Raw genomic sequence first — 20,614 nt, 5'->3', positions numbered from 1 at the left:
GATGGGACAAGAATGTAACTACTATTTGGATATCACGAAAATTGGGGAGAAAAAGGGTATAAAAATGAATAAATAAAAAATGGTCCAAACACACAAAGACAGGCATGAAGAGGGCACGGCAACACCTTTTCCCCATCAGGAGACTGAAAAGATTTGGTATGGGTCCCCAGATTCTCAAAAAGTTATACAGCTGCACCATCGAGAGCATCCTGACCGGTTGCATCACCGGCTGGTATGGCAACTGCTCGGCATCCGACCGTAAGGCGCTACAGAGGGTAGTGCGTACGGCCCAGTACATCACAGGGGCCAAGCTACCTGCCATCTAGGAACTATAACTAGGCGGTGTCAGAGGAAGGCCCAAAAAATGGTCAAAGAATCCAGTCACCCAAGTCATAGACTGTTCACTCTGCTACCGCACGGCAAGCGGTATCGGAGCGCCAAGTCTAGGTCGAAAAGGCTTCTACCCTCAAGTCATAAGACTGCTGAACAATTAATCAAATGGCCACCCGGACTATTTACATTGACCCCCTTTGTGTTTACACTGCTGCTACTCGCTGTTTATTATCTATGCCTAGTCACTTTACCCCTACCTACATGTACAAATTACCTCGACTAACCTGTAACCCAGAACAATGACTCGGTACCCCCTGTATATAGCCTTGTTATTGTTATTTTATTGTGCTACTTTTATTTTATTTTTAATGTTATTTTCGAAAATATTTTCTTAACTCTATTTCTTGAACTGCTTGTTGGTTAAGGGCTCGTAAGTAAGCATTTCACAGTCTGTTGTATTCGGCGCATGTGACAAATAGTTTGATTTTATAGTTGTGCATTTTGTTGTAATCGGAGGCTAATCCTGAGTGGTGTGGGGTCTCCTGGGCATCCTAAAGGGAGTGAATGAACAGCAGAGAGAGAAAGAGGGAGAGATTGGGAAAGCGTAGAAAAGGAGCCACTGCCTCCTCTTAGCTCATTTCAGAACTTAACACTCTGGGCTCACACACAGGCACAGCACAGACTCTCAGAACATTCTGGAAGGACACAGCACAGACTCTCAGAATATTCTGGATGGACACAGCACAGACTCTCAGAACATTCTGGAAGGACACAGCACAGACTCTCAGAACATTCTGGAAGGACACAGCACAGACTCTCAGAACATTCTGGAAGGGCACAGCATGAATGTATCCTACAGGGCGACATCTCCCTCTTTCTCTCTCCTTCCCTCTCATGCTCAGGCAAGCAGACCATCTGGACAGTTTTAGCACCAAACAACGCTTCCGGATATTTCTTCACCAAACAAATTGGTCCCAAAGCGATGACACAGCAAGACCCTGTCATTGGTCCAGACAGTGTAGTCATGGAGAGGACAGTCATAAAGTTAAAAACGTATACAGTCTCTGTAGCTGGTCCTTCATAAAAAATAATGATAATGGACTGCAGTTATAAAGCGCTTTTTGACATCGTCTCAAAGAAGTTAATGTCAGTGAGCCAGCCAGCCTCAGCATGTATTTCTCTCAGTAAACTGGCACAGTTCAGCCCTGCTCAGTCCAGTCTAAATAACTTGTGGTGCCATGGATACTAAATCAAAACAGGCAGAAGCTGTGACCCGGTCACCATTTACTGCATACTGTGTACACCATTCATACCCAGGCAGACTGGGCAGTCTAGGAGTCTGAATTCACCTCACACCCCTATTGTTATCACATTCCAGTTCCCTCTCCTTTCCCTGCGTCTGCTGTCCGCTCTGTCTACATTTTGTTTTCATCCTCTCTGTTTCTCTCCCTCTGTGTCTACATTTCTCTCTATGTCCCTCCTCTTTTATTTATTTMTCTCTCTCTCTCTAGGAGATTTAGGATGTAGCCTTTCAGTTGAACAGGGTCAACATTCAGCCATAAAGTGTTCTGACAAATGAAATACATTCTGGAGACTGAGAACATTCCTCATCCTGCTGACAGGACTGCATTGGCTCAGAGAGGGAGAGGGAGAGAGAGAATAGAGAGGAAAATGTAATCCAAGGTGAACTTCCTTGTGTAAACAAATGTGTTTCAGTAAACAAAGGCAATAGTCAGAAAACAGGAAGTTAGAACATTGGTCCTACCCCTCTCTGGCTCCAGTATAAAAACAACTCACTCCATTACTGTTAGAGAAAGGAATATGAAAAAGAGAGATGTGTGTAATAGATGTCCTGTCAGGTCTTGACTGTGTCTTGGCAGTGCAACAAAGCTCTGGGGCATGCTTGTTGACATTTCCCCTGTCTTCTCTTCCAGAAGGCTAGACTGGCATGTTGGACCCTGGCCTGCCCTGTACCAAGCCAGGCTGGGCACTGCCAAGGAAGACCCCTGGCCACAAAGCCCAGCTGGAGAAGGAGGAGGCAAGGGTCAGGGGGAGAGGGTAAAGGGGTGAGGGTAAAAGAGAGGGTAAAAGGGGTCAGGTGGAGGGTTGAGTGCAGGGCAGCATTCCTCCACCAAGCTCTCAGGGGCAAAGCTAACTCTCCCAAGGTCCATTTAGCTTCAGTGGAGTAGAGATGCTTTCTCTCCATCCCCCTCTCTCCAGTGAAACTATTCTCCCTCCCAGCCTTCCAGAGCAATAGATAGCATCTCCTCTAAAATAGGTTACTGTGTATGTAATGGCAGGGCGTTTATTTGTTCCAGTGTTATACACATTGATAGAGCCTCTGAGGGCACACACTGGTTGGTGATGGGGTCAGAGAAAGAGCAAGAGAGACAAGAGAGAGAAAGATAGAGGATTACATCTCTATGTGTTTCTTGCTTTCAACAACAAACCCAGTTTAACACTGTCTAATGGCCACCCAGTGGTGTTCTACCCCAAAAGGAAATCCTGTATCACAGAGGAAGATTCCAATCCTGGTTCCTTTCTAGTCAGTCAATGCTGTTACTGTGTGACATCACCCACTCAGAGGATAGTAAAGTCTCTTGGCAGCTGGTGTTGTTTATGAAGTCAAAGGTCAATAACAGCTACTACACCACACGGTCATCAGTATCAGTACAGTCATTCTGCGTCGTAGTTCTGCCCTCAGACATCCACACACAAACAGGCTAACCGTGTTACCAACAACTACTGCTGGTGGTGTGACCYTAGACACACTTTGATTTGGAATGGTGCCCTTAGCTCGGGTTCTGGGACCTGATTGGCTGTTAATGAGGTCAGACACTCGTGATCTAAACTCCTATTGGTTACTGGTGATGTCACCTCCCTGAGGCCTGACCTGTTTATTGGTGCGTGGCTATGATTGGCTCTTTATTGAAAACAAATATGCAGCTATCAACACTGTTCTCACTACTAGGATATTCCATATGACAGATTGTCCAACATTCCTTTTCAACATTACTGCTCCTTTGAACATTTTTATTTTCTTTCTTCGGGTCATTCTTTCGTCATGTCTATGTTATTATAATACCGATTGGTCTTTTACCCTGCTATTGGCGGTTTACTCTTACACATGCATTGTAAAACCCTTTGAAAATGGTAGTAAATGAAAAGTGATATATAAATAAAATTGTTATCATTAGCAACGGGAGAGTAATAAAATGCTCATGTTGACTTTGACTCCATGCTGATGTCATAAAAACGCACCCTTAGAACATGTTAAACAATCCTGTAACATGAGTCGCCCTGGGGGGGAAATGGCTGCTGGCAGCTTCCGTTTTCCTCCTGATGGAAGAGGGATATCCCCAGTGAGACCATTATCTAACAGTTCAAATATAAAAACATAAATACCCTGTGCTATAGAAGGGAAGCCGGAGTAGAGCAACAGATGATAGACCAGTATGAAGCTGTATGTCAAATCAAATCGTATTTGTCACATGCTTCGTAAACAACAGGTGTAGACTAACAGTAAAATGCTTCCCAACAATGCAGAGAGAAAAAACATATAAATACACGAGGAATAACTACACAATGAGTAGTGATAACTTGGCTATATACTGTACATGGGGYACCAGTACCGAGTCGATGTGCAGGGGTACGAGGGAATTGAGGTAGATATGTACATATACAGTGGGGAGAACAAGTATTTGATACACTGCCGATTTTGCAGGTTTTCCTACTTACAAAGCATGTAGAGGTCTGTAATTTTATCATAGGTACACTTCAACTGTGAGAGACGGAATCTAAAACAAAAATCCAGAAAATCACATTGTATGATTTTTAAGTAATTAATTTGCATTTTATTGCATGACATAAGTATTTGATCACCTACCAACCAGTAAGAGAATTCCGGCTCTCACAGACCTGTTAGTTTTTCTTTAAGAAGCCCTCCTGTTCTCCACTCATTACCTGTATTAACTGCACCTGTTTGAACTCGTTACCTGTATAAAAGACACCTATCCACACACTCAATCAAACAGACTCCAACCTCTCCACAATGGCCAAGACCAGAGAGCTGTGTAAGGACATCAGGGGTAAAATTGTAGACCTGCACAAGRCTGGGATGGGCTACAGGACATCAGGGATCTAAATCTACTCTCTTCCTCCCCTTCTCTCCAGCTAGTCTACCAGATATAAGAGGACGATGCTCTTCTTTTGAGCCTAAAATTAAGAAAATCAGCCCATAATTGTAGGAGTGTGCCCTCACCCTCCACATGAGTGGCAGAGTTTCTCCCCCCCCCCCCACACTAGGGTTGGGTGGTATCTAGATTTTCATACTGTCATACCGTTTCTGTATCATACCGGGGTATACAGTATTGCCGGAAGTGCACACAAGGGGCGCAATGACAAACAAAAAAATGTGGATGCACAAAACAATTTAGGCAACAGGGATCTTGATCCAGTAGGGGATTGAATGTCTCTGCTGTAACCAAGAAGCTTGGTTGATCAGATGGTCATGACATCTAGCCACTTAGATAGCAAGTTAGCAAACCAAATGCAGAGCTGGATATCATTTGTGTTAGATTTGTTATATTTATAAATAACTTATAGTAGTTATAAGCAGTGGTGTAGCACGCACCCCCGCGAGCTGCTGCTGTTTTAACGGTATTCAAAATCATATCGTTGGTATTTCACTATACCCCGGTATACGGTACAAACGGTATTTTGCCGAAGCCTAACATGCTGACCACACCAGTCGTATCGCGTGTGTGAGCATTGCAAAATAAATTTACAAATACATGTTATTCTATCATTGTACCCACACTGCTCGCTCRCGCCAACGAGCGTCTGCATTGCCAGGCGCTAAAATAGATGTTGATTCTATTTGTGTCGCAGAACACGTTGCAAGTCCTGCCTCTCCCATCTCCTCATTGGTTTTTAGAAGCATATACCCACCTGCCATCTTCTCATTGGTTTTTAGGAACATATACCCACGTGGGTGATTGAAAGATGAACTGAGGTCGGCTGTGGTAATGCACCTTATTATGAAAGTTAGTTGCCAATCGCGATATAAAGTCCAAAGAAGAAAAAGAAGACTGGAAGGAGGTGAGATGACTAGAAATGATTTGGTTGACCGTTTTATGCGTGGATTAATTTTCAGAGTAGAGGACTTTGTGATTTCAGGTAAAATAACAACTCAATGTTTATATCCCAGGACAAATTAGCTAGCAACTGCTTTTCGACCTGTCCCCAAATTAATATAACTGCTTCAGTTTGTTTTGATATTTCAACCTGCATGTCATAATCGCGTTTGGTGTCGGGGGACAAAATCAATTTGCGCACGATCGCACGCATCCGGTTTGGGCATGGTGTAAAACACAGTCAGGGAGCGGAGTCATCGAAACAACCCAAACATGTGGTCCAAGGCACAGATGTGACCGCAAAAGTACACTGCACACTTTCATCACACACACCCCCATAGCTTGGAACGAGGTATAGACAGATTAGAGAAGAAAGATCACAGCGAGTGCGTGATAGATAGAAAGAGAGAGAGGAAAAAAAGGTGGAAAAATAAAAAAAGGAAACAGTGAGAGAAAGAGGGAGAGAAATTTGAGTCACACAAATGCACATTGTTTGCAAACATCTGAGACTCTGTCGAGTTGTTTTGTTTTCGAGGCCTCCGATTGGCCGAATAGTCGAAAGGAATGACCTACCACTGCTGTGCATGACTCCATCGCCTGGTCTAGGGGGAGTGTCTTTATCGACGGACAGGGCCTGTGTGAGGAGGGGGCGGAGACAGGGCTGGGGCAAGCAGGGCAGTGAGGCAGGGGCTAGAGGTAGAGGGGGAGGGGTGTGGTGCAGGGGGGAGGGGCCAAGTAGAACAAGACAGGTCCATTCCAAGACCACACCCCAAAAACACGAGACACCAGAAAAAGTTCCCMAAAAATTGGTTTGAATTTTAAAAGAGAAGGGAACGAAACAGGCAGCGGCAGTTGATAATCGCATGCAAAGGCAGATTGGGTTAGATAAAGGGATGTGATTGGAGTGAGAATTGGTGTGAGAGGTCATGCAGCAGTTGGTAGAAAGATAGAAAGGGAGTGAAGGTGAGGGGGAGGAAAGGAAGAAACAAATGAAATGAGAGAAGAAAAAAAAACACAAAACAAAGATAAAAAATAAATCAATATTAGTGCCGTTTCACAATACAGATTTCATGACATGCTGTTAATGTTAGCAGGTAAAGCTACATTTCACACACTACAGTAGTAACGTAATGTACGTAGTAACTAGCTGGATGGATGCTAACTCTATTTCTACAAGCAGTGAACATCAGACGCTAGAGTCATTTCAGTGAACCTGCACCCAAAGCCATCTGACCATGAGGAGTACCAGACAGGATTCGGAAAGGATTGTAGAGACATTGTTTTTCTCAACCCAGAGTCTGTGGACCGGCCCTATTCCATAGGATGTAGCTAACCAGTCCGTCAGTTATTTAACTCAAAGAAGGAAGAGACTGTATGTGTGTTTGTATCCTCTTCCTCCATAGCCACTCTTTGGGATTGGGTGCAGAGTACTCACACCCACGTATTCTCAGCAAACACACATCACTTTCTCTCTGGGCCATGTTCACACAGCATTACAGAAACATTGTGGGAGCATTGCATGTTAGTCAGGACTGGGTCGGTAGCCTCTACAGCATGACCCAACTGCTGCTGCTGCTGCTTTTGGGGACAGAGGGTGTTAATGAGATAGTATGTGCCTCATTAGAAGTTGTGACTTTTGGGGGGGGGTTGTGACTTTTGGGGGGGGGATTGACTCTTGACTATTGTAGGAACTGAACCCAGGTCTTTTTTACTTTGGGATAATGGTATAACCCAATAAAAGTTGTATCGGGGTGTGGAAGGATTTGGGGTTTGGGGGAGAAGCAGAGCGGAGGGGATTGAGGGCGTCCATGTCTTCATTTTGGAGAGAAAGGATGGACGCATGAAAGGACTCTATCAGGGACTGTAGTCTGTGTAGACAGTCGGAGGTATTGTGCACCTATCTGACTGAGATGTGTGTAATGTATTGATTATGGAGACTATAGAGGGGTACCCGCCATCACCCACCCCTATAGTGTGCCATGCCCAGCCTGCACTCACCCGAGCGGGGCTTCAACCCGAAGGGAGGGGTGGGAGGAGTGGTAAACGTGGGACCGCTGCCTGGAATTCTGTCTTCTCCCTGGTAGAGAGTCAAAGGGAGTACACACATAAAGGTTAGGGACCCTTTTCTCCTGAGAGTACACTTAAACAACACACACATTATCCAGGTCTACTGGGGGAATTGGGGACAAGACAGCTGGTGGTATGTGTGTGAGCTCTGTGTGTGCACTGTGTATGTGTGTATGACGAACATGTGTGTGCAGGATTTAGATTGGTGCTTGGCGTCCTATACTATGACTATATAACACTACAGATGACCTCTGAGATGGCTTAACTAGATCATAACTCACCCTGTCCCATTTTCACCCAGATTGACTGGTATGGCCAGTTGTCCTCTAGCTTGATTGTGCTGAGGTCACTGTTTCTATGGCCATGTAGCTGGTATTGGATATGGTGTTGCTATGTGGTAACAGTGCTCTCTTCAAGTGGTCAGTGTTGGATGTGTGTCCTGTCCCCAATAGTGAGCCTTGTCTCTCTGTGTGTGTGTGTGTGTGTGTGACAACGCTAGAGCATTGTTGAAGATTTTGAAAGAATTGCCAGACAATAGCTGTGTTCGAATACCCATACTAACATATTATTATTATTTGTACCTTTATTTAACTAGGCAAGTCAGTTAAGAACAAATTCTTATTTTCAAYRACGGCCTAGGAACAGTGGGTTAAGTGCGTTGTTCAGGGGCAGAACGACAGATTTTTACCTTGTCAGCTCGGGGATTCAATCTTGCAACCTTTCAGTTACTAGTCCAACGCTCTAACCACTAGGCTACCTGCCACCCTAACATACTGTATWCTACAAACTTAATGAGCATATACAATATACTATAAGTTAATTTTAGTATACTGTAAACAAACGGTATCCTTTCAGTTGAGYGTACTAGCGCTTCGYCTGTCWACYRGAAGTTGATGYTRTTGCTATGCAACATCTTGCTAGCTTGTTAGCATAACAAATGACTAGCTAGACATCTTACGACTTCATTAACAATGTCCATTGAGAACGCACAACAACTCTACCACTTAGCTAAGCTAAGAATTACATGAATAATCAAGTCAATAAACGTTGGGCAGTTAGTTAGATAGCATATAGTCCATATACTGGCAAGTTTGATGTATTAGTAGCCAACTAACATTAGGTAGTTAACTAACATACCGGTACATACAAGCAACTGCTGTAATGATATGCTATGTGGTTCGTAAGGCTAACGTAGCTAACAAATTGTCAGCCAAAATAACGTGTAACGCAACTTATTTTAAAAGTCATTACTTTATTTCATTGCTTAACATTTTCTTAACATTTGTCATTATTAGTTAAAGCAATGAATTTGTATCAGCTCGTTAGACTTCGGCTGCATATTTTCCGCCATTTTCTTCAAATCTGAAAAGTTATGAAGCCACGCCCATTTTCTGAATAATTGCATTATGGGCCCTAAAAGCACAGAAATAGTGTCCACTGCTTGTACAAGTCGTATTTTGGGAACTTTTGGCATACTAACTATATCCATAATATGACCAATAAGCATACTACATACTCAATTTACRTCACAAGTAGTATGGTTAGTATGAGTATTCAAACACAGCTAATGTCTTCTCCTTGTTATGTGCTATGCTGTTGTTCCTTCTTCCTTGGTCCTGGTGTGTTTCYACTATAGGGTTTTCAACCCTCCGGCTAGAGATTTTTAGAGGAATTAAACCAACTTTTAAAGTTCAAAAGCATTTGGTTAGGCCTATAAAGTGTGAGCCAATCCCTGTCTTGCTCTGAAGCTCAGGACCAATCATTAGCCGGAGACTGTATCTGTGCCACAGCTTCAATGGTATTGACCCAGACTGGGTCGGGGTGTTTGTTGTAAACTATTKGTCAACTTCACATACTGCAAACTATAGAAACATGCTACACACATCACAAAACAAAATCTCACACAGACACAACAAAAACATCAACACAACACATACAAGCACCTACTTCAAATAATTCCCTTCATCTACTGTACCTCTAGAAGCGTAAACAAAGGTACGATCAAAGTTACAGATATGCAAAACAGCAGACCGACACACAGGTCTAATAGGTAATGGGTTGGCTAGCTAGGTAACAGGATAGAGGTCACACCAGCAAACACACCTACTGGTCACATAGTGCTGAATCCTAACTTGAGATCCAAGTAAACGTTCACGCAATCTTGCATTGAAGTCAATGGCAGATTTTTGCAGAAACTCAATTACGCACGGATCTTGAGTTCGGATTCAACCTCTAATGCACTTAACCACATATCTAGGATGAGCTTGCCCCTACTGTAGCCCTCTATGGAACTGTAACACTTCACACAAAAACTGACTTGGGACCAGTGGTCAAGGGCATGAAGTGACCACACACAAACACACACACACACACACACACCGACACTAGATGAGGGGAGTCAGAGGAAGGGATTGGCTGGTAAGCCTGAGGGGGCGTGGCCACCCATGGCTTGTTACTAGGGTTACCTGGTTGGACATATGTGTCTCATATTGTTGGTATGCAAGCTGGGCCTCCAGCCTGGCCCTCTCTAGAATCAACTCTCGTTTCTTCTGGAACTCAAAGCCTCCATCGGGAGTGTCCCACTAGAYAGAACACACCAACCGGTGGAACTTATTTGTACATCTACCACACCAATTCAATCTTTACTTCCAGAAAGAATTATACTCTACAAAGGAGACAAGCTTACACTCTAATACAGCTCCAAAACAACATTCACCACAACTCAAATAAGTTATACTACAAACAAGTCATCTTAAGAATATCCAACTACCAATGAGCAGCAGAGCTATATTACATCAGACAGGAATAGGAAGTGCATTGCTGCTTGCTCAGGGAGGGAGACTAAACACACACSATCTCAGGAGAGGGGTCTTAGTCTGTAACACAGATGCTGATATATTTTAGTTTGACACCGTCAGACACACCCATTTGGGGCACATACTCACACAATGGTCATAGTCAGAGGTCATGCAKTATAGGTGCTCAAAGGGTGCTCGTACATTGCATTCGGAAAGTATTCAGGCCCCTTGACTTTTTCCACATTTTGTTAAGTTTCAGCCTTATTCTAAAATTGATTTTTTTTAAAGAATCCTCATCAAGCTACACACAATACCCCATAATGACAAAGTGAATACAGAAGAAATTATTGCAAATAAAATAAAATAAACAGAAATACCTTATTTACATAAGTATTCAGACACTTTGCTATGAGACTCAAAATTGAGTTTCCATTGATCATCCTTGAGATGTTTCTACAACTTCATTAGAGTCCACCTGTGGTAAATGGACTGGATTTGGAAAGGCACACACCTTTCTATATAAAAGGTCCCACAGTTGACAGTGCATGTCAGAGCAAAAACCAAGCCATGAGGTCGAAGGAATTGTCCGTAAAGTTCCGAGACAGGATTGTGTCGAGGCACAGATCTGGGGAAGGGTACCAAAAAATGTCTGCACCAAAAACACAGGGGCCTCCATCATTCTTAAATGGAAGAAGTTTGGAACCACCAAGACTCTTCCTAGAGCTGGCCACCCAGCCAAACTGAGCAATTGGGGGAGAAGGGCCTTGGTCAGGGAGTTGACCAAAAACCCGATGGTCTCTCTGACAGAGCTCCAGAAATTCTCTGGTCTGATGAAACCAAGATTGAACTCTTTGGCCAAGCGCCACGTCTGGAGGAAACCTGGCACCATCCCTACGGTGAAGCATGGTGGTGGCAGCATCATGCTGTGGGGATGTTTTTCAGMGGAAGGGACTGGGAGACTAGTCAGGATCGAGAGAAAGATTAACAGAGCAAAGTACAGAGAGATCCTTGAGAGCGCTCAGGACCTCAGACTGGGCCAAAGGTTCACCTTTCAACAGGACAATGACCCTAAGCACACAGCCAAGACAACGTAGGAGTGGCTTCGAGACAAGTCTCTGAATGTCCTTGAGTGGCCCAGCCAGAGTCCGGACATGAATCCAATCTAACATCTCTGGGGAGACCTGAAAATAGCTGTGCAGCGACGCTCCCCATCCAAACTGACAGAGCTTGACAGGATCTGCAGAGAGCAATGGGAGAAACTCCCCAAATACAGGTGTGCCAAGCTTGTTACGTCATACCCAAGAAGACTCAAGATTGTAATCGCTGCCAAAGGTGCTTAAAYGAAGTACAGAGTAAAAGGTCTGAATACCTATGTAAATGTGATATTTATGTTTTTTATTTTTTACTACATTTGCAAAAATTTCTAAAAACTTGTTTTTGTTTTGTCATTATGGGGTATTGTGTGTAGATTGATGAGGGGGAAAAAACGATTTAATCCATTTCAAAATAAGGATGTAACATAACAAAATGTGGAAAAAGTCAAGGGTTCTGAATACTTTCCAAATGCACTGAAGGTGTGTACATTATGCAGTAAAACCAAATATGTGAGTCTCACCTTGGGTGTGGTTTGTTCTTCACTGCCGTCACTATCTTGGCCACTGTAGTGAGAGAGAGAGGGACAGAGAGAGAGTAAGAAATAATGCATGTGTGCACGCAACGCGCACATACACACAGACACACAGTCTTACTTGAGAGAGTCTTCCACCATGACCATCTCAACAGGGTAAAGCTGAACTCCAGATAGGTCCTCTGTTTCCATACTCACTCTGAGAGCAGAGAGTAGAAAGAGTGAGARAGAAAGAGGCAGACAGAGAGTAGGGAGGTCAGACAACTACACAGATCCTCACAGCTCAATGCCCAATGAGTGTCTTTTATCTCCAGTGAGCCAGCCCTGGAGTCATTCCAGTCCCTGTACTGAACTATATGTTCACAGAACCAGGTAAGACAGCCAAATGCCTTATTATTGCTAACATATACATGTTGCAGAGCAGGACGGAGCAGCATGCGGTACAGTGTGTGTGACAATGAGTGGGCTCTGACTCAAAAAACAAATACATCGTGGTAGCTACAATGACAACATTCTGATATGGCCAAGTGGGACATTTCACCCACAATTCCTCACAACATTGACCTGAAATATGGTTAGATGATGCATGGTGGATAATATATTCTGCAGAGTTAGTGTTGGGCTGTGTGGGAGATTTTGACTGCCTCTCTCTGCATAATATGACAATGAGCCATCTGTTGGGTTTGGGGATGTACTTGTTTAGGTCAGAAATGTAACCTCTGACTCATTAAGGATAACAGTACTCCAAAGTTTACAATGCAACTTTCCAATGTTACTTCATATAGAGATCTGCTTATGACGATATCAATCCTTAAGATGATCATGGCAATGACCAATTTCACCTTGAAAATTATCCTGAACATGCTGGTAACAATGATTATTAAATAAGGCCAGCATGATAGGCCAGCATGATAGTAAAAGTGAGAAAGGTGTAATAGTATTATAACCAGAAATAACCAGCATTATAACAGAATCGTAATAGAGCCCACCTGTTAGGGTCTTGTAGTAGGTCCACAGCCTCCTTCAGCTGGTTGATCATGGCAATGTGCGTTCCTTCTGTGACCTTTGACCTACGGGAAAGGAACAGGAAGTGAGTCATCTTGTTTACAATTCAGAACTGTGTTTCATCAATAAAAAATGCTTTTGAATACGTCATGCATTAAAAAAAAAATGTAATGCTAACCTAATGTCGCCCTGGTATAGATAAAGGCACAAACAATATGCGTGGTGTGATATGTAGCAGAACACACATAGCTTTGCTGTGGCAAGAAAATAGTATGGCGATAGTTTGTTTAAATAAAGAGCATATTTCTAAATCCCAAGCMTCTTTTTGGGCCACATTCTCATGTTCGACAGTGTGTGGGTCTCTATCTTTCACCTAAGAAAACAACAACCACAGTATAGAAGAGCCAAGAACAACTTAGGAGGAGCACAGCTTCTCAAAAGTCACCAAAGACGTTTCTAATCTAGCCAACAGTAAAGAGCTGACAGTGTACATCAATCAACTTTAATACAGATGGGCAAAGAGTACTGCCCATAGAAGCATACAGTATAAAGAGGAAAAACATCGTATAGCACAGAGAGCGATAGAGACTGATAGAGGGGACAGAAACAGACTGACACACAGAGACACACCCACTACTGTGGACAGAGAGAGGGAGGGGAAAACGACAGATGAAAGACAGATGGATGGAGGGATACTCACGTCTGTTCAGAGGCCCAGTGTGTGTCTTCCTCTATCCTGAGGGGCTCGTCGTAGTCTGGCGTCCGTCCCTGCACGAGCAGGAACACACACATACACACACCGAGTTACACACACGCGTGCGTGCGCGACATCAGCACCAGCTGCAGTCAAGTCACATGATCCAGAGAACAAGCCAGCGATTGGCTGCGGTTCACTTACATTTTTCCTAGTGAGTGAGAGTGTATAAGCAGGCCAGTGTGCCTCCCTTCCTTCCTCCCTCCCTCCCTTAAAGATCTGCTGACACACTCCACATGGGGTTGGATGTTATACCACCCTGCCTTTCACTGTCACACACACATGGGACAGCAGGGGAGGGAGAGGGGGAGAGAGAAAGAGAGACAGGGATAGCTAGAGAGGGATAGGCCTAAACATAAACACCACAGGTAACTTCCACAAGCTGTGACCGATCTGAGACAAGGCAAGAAGGGCCTTCTACGCCATCAAAAGGGACATACACTTTTACATCCCAATTAGGATCTGGCTAAAAATACTTGAATCAGTTATAGAACCCATTGCCCTTTATGGGTGGTCTGGGGTCCACTCACCAACCAAAAATTCCCAAAATGGGACAAATACCAAACTGAGACTGTGAATGCAGAACTCTGTAACAAAAACCCTCTGTGCAAAACACCAAATAATGCATGTAGAGCAGAATACCCAGTAATTATCAACCCTTCCATAACAAAGCCATCACCTACAAAGAGATGAACCTGGAGAAGAGTCCCCTAAGCAAGCTGGTCCTGGGGCTCTGTTAACAAACAAAAACAGACTCCACATAGCCCTGAACAGCAACACARTTAGACCCAACCAAATCATGAGAAAACAAAAAGATAATTACTTGACACATTGGAAAGAATTCACCCTAAAAACTGAGCAAACTAGAATGCTATTTGGCCCTAAACAGAGAGTACACAGTGACAGAGAGTACACAGTGGCAGAATACCTGACCACTGTGACTGACCCAAAACTAAGGAACGCCTTGACTATGTACAGACTTAGTGAAATTAGTCTTGCTATTGAGAGAGGCCGCCGTAGGCAGACCTGGTTCTCAAGAGAAGACAGGCTATGTGCACACTCCCCACAAATTGAGGTAGAAACTGAGCTGCACTTCCTTAACCTCCTGCCAAATGTATGACCATAGAGAAACATATTTCCCTCAGATTACAAAGAATTTGAGAACAAATCCAATTTTGATAAACTCCCATATCTACTGTATTAGGTGAAATACCMGCGTGCCATCACAGCAGCAATATTTGTGACCTGTTGCCACAAGAAAAGGGAAACCAGTGAAGAAAACCATTGTAAATACAACCCATATTTATGTTTATTATTTTCCCTTTTGTACTTTAACTATCTACACATCAGTACAACACTGTATATAGACATAATATGACATTTGAAATGTCTTTATTCTTTTGGATCTTTTGGGAGTGTAATGTTTACTGTTAATTTCTGATTGTTTATTTAACATTTGTTTATTATCTATTTCACTTCATTTGGCAAATGTAAACATATGYTTCCCATACCAATAAATCCCTTTGAATTAAATTGAATTGATAGACAGACAGAGAATAAAAGAGGGAGAATGGGTTACCCTGGCGTGGAATTGCCCTTTTCCTTTTGTTAAAAACACAAACTCTTTCATTATTTACAGCACAGCCATTACCCTATGAATCTTTCACAATACAGACAGCCTTAATGGACGTCATACTGTAGTGTATAACAGGGTGCATTATTCGCTTAGTAACAGCTCCAGAGTCAGCCGAGAGACAGCTACACTCTTGGGGAAAAAGGTGCTATCTAGAACCTAAAAGGGTTCTTCGGATGTCCCCATAGGAGAACATTTGAAGAACCCTTTTTGGTTCCAGGTAGAACTCTTTTGCGTTCCATCTCGAACCCTTACCACAGAGGGTTCCACATGGAAGCAAATAGAGTTGTACCTGRAACCATCCTTTGAGGACAGCCAAATAACCTTTTTGGAACCCTTTTTTCTAAGAGTGCAGCTCATAATGGCTTCAGCTCATAAATATCAKTTATTAAAGGCAGAGTTAACCCTAAATGTCAAAATGGGTGAATTCAGCACGTTGCTCGCCTAAGTCACTTTAAACCAAGTATTTCAGTGAGTGAGTGAGACAGAGAGACAGAGCGACAGAGAGAGAGAGAGGCCCTTGCCTTGATGTAGCTGCGGAAGCGGTTGCTGAGAGCCGAAGAGGAGTCTCTGTAGCCTAACTGTTCCTTCAGGTCTTTCAGGGCCTCTGTTGGGCTCTCCTCTATCAGTTGCACCCCGTCCCCGTGGGGGTCCGCTACAGGGGGGCAGACATTAAGGTCAGAAGTTAGAGGTCAGGTCAGAGAATGTCACATTTCAAAGGCATTTACTGTATGGAGACACAGTCGCATATATACGATGACCAATTCCAATATTGTGTTTGATCGCTTGTTTATGGGATTTGGTTAGAACAACATTACAACTGTACTCTATCTGTACTCTATATAAAATTATAAACTGGGTGGTTCAAGACCTGAATGCTGATTGGCTGAAAGCCGTGGAATACCATGGGTATGACAAAAAACATTATTTTTCTTTACTGCTCTAATTACGTTGCTAACCAGTTTATAATAGAAATAACGCACCTTGGGGGTTTGTGGTGCACGGCTACTCCATGTTGCGCCATGCATAAGAACAGCCCGTAGCCATGGTACACTACATGCCCAAAAGTATGTGGACACCTGCTCGTTGAACATCTAATTTCAAAATGATGGTCATTTATATGGAGTTGGTCCCCTCTTTGCTGCTATAACAGTCTCCACTCTTCTGGGAAGGCTTTCCACTACATGTTGGAACATTGCTGCGGGGACTTGCTTCCATTCAGCCACAAGAGCATTAGTGAGGTCGGGCCCTGATGTTGGGCGATTAGGCATGGCTCACAGTTGACATTCCAATTCATCCCACGAGGGCATTGTCATGCTGAAACGGAAAGAGCCTTYCCCAAACTGTTGCCACAAAGTTAGAAGCACAGAATCGTCTAGAATGTCATTGATATACATATCCCTATAGATATCCCTTCACTGGAACTAAGGGGCCTTGCCCGAACCATGAAAAACAGCCCCAGACCATTATTCCTCCTCCACCAAACTTTACTATTGGCACTATGCATTCGGGCAGGTTCGTCCGTCGGACTGCCAGATGGTGAAGCACGATTCATCACTCCAGAGAATGCATTTCCACTGCTCCAGAGTCCAATGGCGGTGAGCTTTACACCACTCCAGCCGACGCTTGGCATTCCACATGGTGATCTATCTTAGGATTGTGTGCGACTGCTCGACCACGGAAACCCATTTCATGAAGCTTCAGTTCTTGTGCTGACGTTGCTTCCAGAGGCAGACTGGAACTCAATAGTGAGTGTTKCAACCGAGGACAGACAATGTTTACGCGATACGCGCTTCAGCACTCACCAGTCCCGTTCTGTGAGCTTGTGTAGCCTGTCACTTCRTGGCTGAGCCGTTGTTGCTCCGAGAYGTTTCCAMTTCACAWTAACAGCACTTACAGTTGAAYGGGGCAGCTCTAGCAGGGCAGAAAYTTGACGAACTGACTTGTTTGAAAGGTGCATCCTATGACGGTGTCATGTTGAAAGTCACTGAGCTCTTCAGTAAGGCCATTCTACTGCCAATGTTTGTCTATTGAGAATGCATGGCTGTGTGCTCGATTTTATACACCTGTCAGCAACGGGTGTGGCTGAAATAGCCGAATCCACTAATTTGAAGAGGTGTCCACATACTTCTGTATATATTGGTCATATACCACAAAACCCTCAAGGTTCTTTATTTGAGCTGTTCTTTCCATAATATGGATTTGGTATTTTACCAAATAGGGCTAACTTCTGTATACCACCTTTATCTTGTCACAACACAACTGATTGGCTCAAAAGCATCAAGAAGGAAAGAAATTCCACAAATTAACTTTATCAAGGCACACCTGTTAATTGAAATGCATTCCAGGTGACTACCTCATGAAGCTGGTTGAGAGAATGCCAAGATTGTGCAAAGTTGTCATCAAGGCAAAGGGTGGCTACTTTGAAGAATCTCAAATATAAAATATATTTTGATTTGTTTATTTTATTTATTTAACCTTTATTTAACTGGGCAAGTCAGTTAAGAACAAATTCTTATTTACAATGACKGCCTAGGAACAGTTTAACACTTGTTTGGTTACTACATGATTCCATATTATTGTTATTTCATAGTTTTGATGTCTTCACTATTATTCTACAATGTAGAACATTTTTTTAAATAAAGAAAAACCCTGGAATGAGTAGGTGTGTCCAAACTTTTGACTGGTACTGTATATCGTTTTTTTTTGTCTTTTTTATCATTTGGGTTTATCAGAGTTCTGCTGTAGGATTTAACTCATGGTCTAGAAACCTTTCCCTCTATTTTCTGCCTGCCTCTCTGCCTCTCTCTCTCTCTGCCTCTCACTCTCTGCCACTCTGCTCTCTGCCTCTCTGCCTCCACTCTCTCTGCCTCTCACTCTCTGCCTGCCACTCTCCTCTCACTCTCTGCCTGCACTCCCCTCTCACTCTCTGCCTGCCATCTCCCTCTCACTCTCTGCCTGCCACTCTGCCTGCCACTCTGCCTGCCACTGCTGCCTGCCACTCGTGCCTGCCTGCCTCTGCCTGCCTGCCTCTCTCTGCCTGCCTGCCTCCTCTCTGCCTGCCTGGCCTCTCTCTCTGCCTGGCCTGCCTCTCTCTGCCTGCCTGCCTCTCTCTGCCTGCCTGCCTCTCTCTGCCTGCCTGCCTCTCTCTGCCTGCCTCTCTCTGACATGATTGAGAGAGTTCAAGGTGGTCTATTAATAACCAGTCTTCTGGTCCGGGAGTGAATGTCTACAGAGAATCCATCAGAGCTCTGCTAATATAACAGCCCAGATACTCTGACAACTCTGGATAGAGGTAGCTGTATTCTGCTGTCCGCTACTTTATTTTACAGTATGGATGAATACAACCTTTTTGTATCAGGCCCTTGTCTTCCAATCCATTAGAGGATTTAGGGACTAAAAGGGGACGAACCCCAACTCTTCTTATCTAAGTCAGTCTGATTTAGCCTGCCGTTTAACACACACATTGTGAAATTCTTACGACACACTCCACCTTCACTTTCAACGCCATTCCCACCCAGTCTGAGGCCCGCCAGCCTATCAGTGACCCACTCCCAGACTACTCCCTGGTTGTGCTGACATAGCCTTACTGGGGTATATCTTTATTCCCTGTCCCCACCACACACACTCATCAGAGTTTAGCCAGAGTCAACACTCCCCCAGAGCTCCCTCCATCCCTCTCAAAAACAACAATTAGGAAAAACGACCCACTGAGCCACATAGAGAGACACCATGAAGGATCCGGAAACATCTCTTATATCCCATTTCCTCCCTTTAGCACAACAGTGACAATGTTTCTATCCTCTGTTTCCTCTGGTGGCAAATAGGGACATAAACCAGAGGCCTCTCTACAGTATCTGTCTGGGCTGTGTTACTGTGTTATCCCAACCTGACAATGTCTGGCATCCGGAGAGACAGAAATTGTGCCTCACACAGGCAGCCCTGCTGGCTGTCCCCTTCTCCCATTCAGGTGGGGCTGTTATCAGGGCTGGACGGTTACTCATTGACAAACTGGGGTTGAGATATCCACACTGAGTGTCTAGTCATATGTTGGACTAGGAATCATTCAGTGGTTACTTGGTTACTTTCATTTTGTGCACATCTATCAGTTACAAATACATGTCAGTACATACAACAAGTAGGTCACATGGGAGAGAGGCTTTGTGCTGTGAGGTGTTGCTTTATTTGTTTTTTAAACCAGGTTTGCTGTTCACTTGTGCTTTATAAGATGGAAGGGAATTCCATGCACTCATGGCTCTGTATATTACTGTACATTTTCATGAATTTGTTCTGGACCCCAGGTAGCATGTCTGGTGGGGCAAGTATGTGTGTCAGTACTTTGTGTAAGTTGAGTATGCAAACAATTTGGAATATCCAACACATTAATGTTTATTATAAAAACAAAAAGTGACGCAGTCAAGTCTTTCCTCAACTCTCAGCCATATTAGCCCTCTGGGCCAGCTGCAGCTTAACTAGCTCTTTCGTTTGCAAGCACTTGACCATATGACTGGACAATAATCAAGATAAGATAAAAACTAGAGCTTGCAGGACTTGCTTTGTGGAGTGTGGTGTCAAAAAAGTGGTGTGTTGTATGTGCGTGTGTGTGTGTGTGTGTGTGTGTGTGTGTTGTGTGTGGTGTGTGGTGTGTGTGTGTGTGTGTGTGTGTGTGGTGTGTGTTGTGTGTGTGTGTGTGTGTGTGTGTTTGGGGGGGGGTTTACCTGTTAGAGCGCTGATGTGTTCGCTGGAGTCGTCTTTGCTTAGCCCCTCCTCCTCTGTGATGTGGGACATGGGGACATTGAGACTCAAGCTGTCCTCATCTGAAGGCTGAAACATCCACACAGCTCAGTTACCAGAAACACTAGCAAACATTTCTGTTCCAGAAACCAAATCAAAGCATCTCTACAACTGCTACAACGTAACCGTATGTATTTCAGTCAGAATAAGCCAAATGTTTCAGCTACAAAAAAAAGATTTCAACATACTGCTGAACAGATACTCATAATTGGGTTCTCTTCAACAACACGTCCCAAACGCGTCGTTCTAGAGAACTGTCGTGTCATACCTGACAATATCCATCTTATTCATTACTTTGATCACCACAAAACACAGTGATGTCATGGTGAACAAGTGTATATGAAAGTAAGAAAGAAAAAAAGAACAAACAAATGATAGAAAGATATCAGGCTGTGGCTGTGTGCTCAACTGAGTCCAGAGCGGCTTTGAAGAGCTGGTGACTATTCAACATCACCAGGCAGATGTGTT

At 43.8% G+C, this 20,614-nt stretch overlaps 1 protein-coding gene across 5 annotated transcripts in view; it reads right to left on the bottom strand.

Annotated features, from left to right (window-relative positions):
• LOC111959939 (leucine-rich repeat and calponin homology domain-containing protein 1) overlaps window positions 1-20,614 on the bottom strand; it is a 93,382-nt gene that overhangs the window by 16,306 nt on the left and 56,462 nt on the right. For 2 of the 5 annotated variants that reach the window (XM_070437610.1, XM_070437607.1), the window contains exons 8-16: window positions 20,071-20,176; window positions 15,869-16,007; window positions 13,666-13,725; window positions 12,950-13,030; window positions 12,082-12,159; window positions 11,949-11,991; window positions 10,001-10,117; window positions 7,467-7,545; window positions 6,042-6,158 (exon numbers count right to left, since the gene is read on the bottom strand). In XM_070437610.1, coding sequence (XP_070293711.1) covers window positions 6,042-6,158; window positions 7,467-7,545; window positions 10,001-10,117; window positions 11,949-11,991; window positions 12,082-12,159; window positions 12,950-13,030; window positions 13,666-13,725; window positions 15,869-16,007; window positions 20,071-20,176 — 820 coding nt within the window. The remainder of the gene's footprint in view (window positions 1-6,041; window positions 6,159-7,466; window positions 7,546-10,000; window positions 10,118-11,948; window positions 11,992-12,081; window positions 12,160-12,949; window positions 13,031-13,665; window positions 13,726-15,868; window positions 16,008-20,070; window positions 20,177-20,614) is intronic. The other 3 variants (XM_070437611.1, XM_070437609.1, XM_070437608.1) reach the window with 2 other exon arrangements.

Source organism: Salvelinus sp. IW2-2015, linkage group LG36 (genome assembly GCF_002910315.2).
Source record: "Salvelinus sp. IW2-2015 linkage group LG36, ASM291031v2, whole genome shotgun sequence".
Taxonomy (NCBI): Eukaryota; Metazoa; Chordata; class Actinopteri; order Salmoniformes; family Salmonidae; genus Salvelinus; species Salvelinus sp. IW2-2015.
Note: the sequence above shows the minus strand (reverse complement) of the source record. Positions and strands in the feature narration are given on the sequence as shown.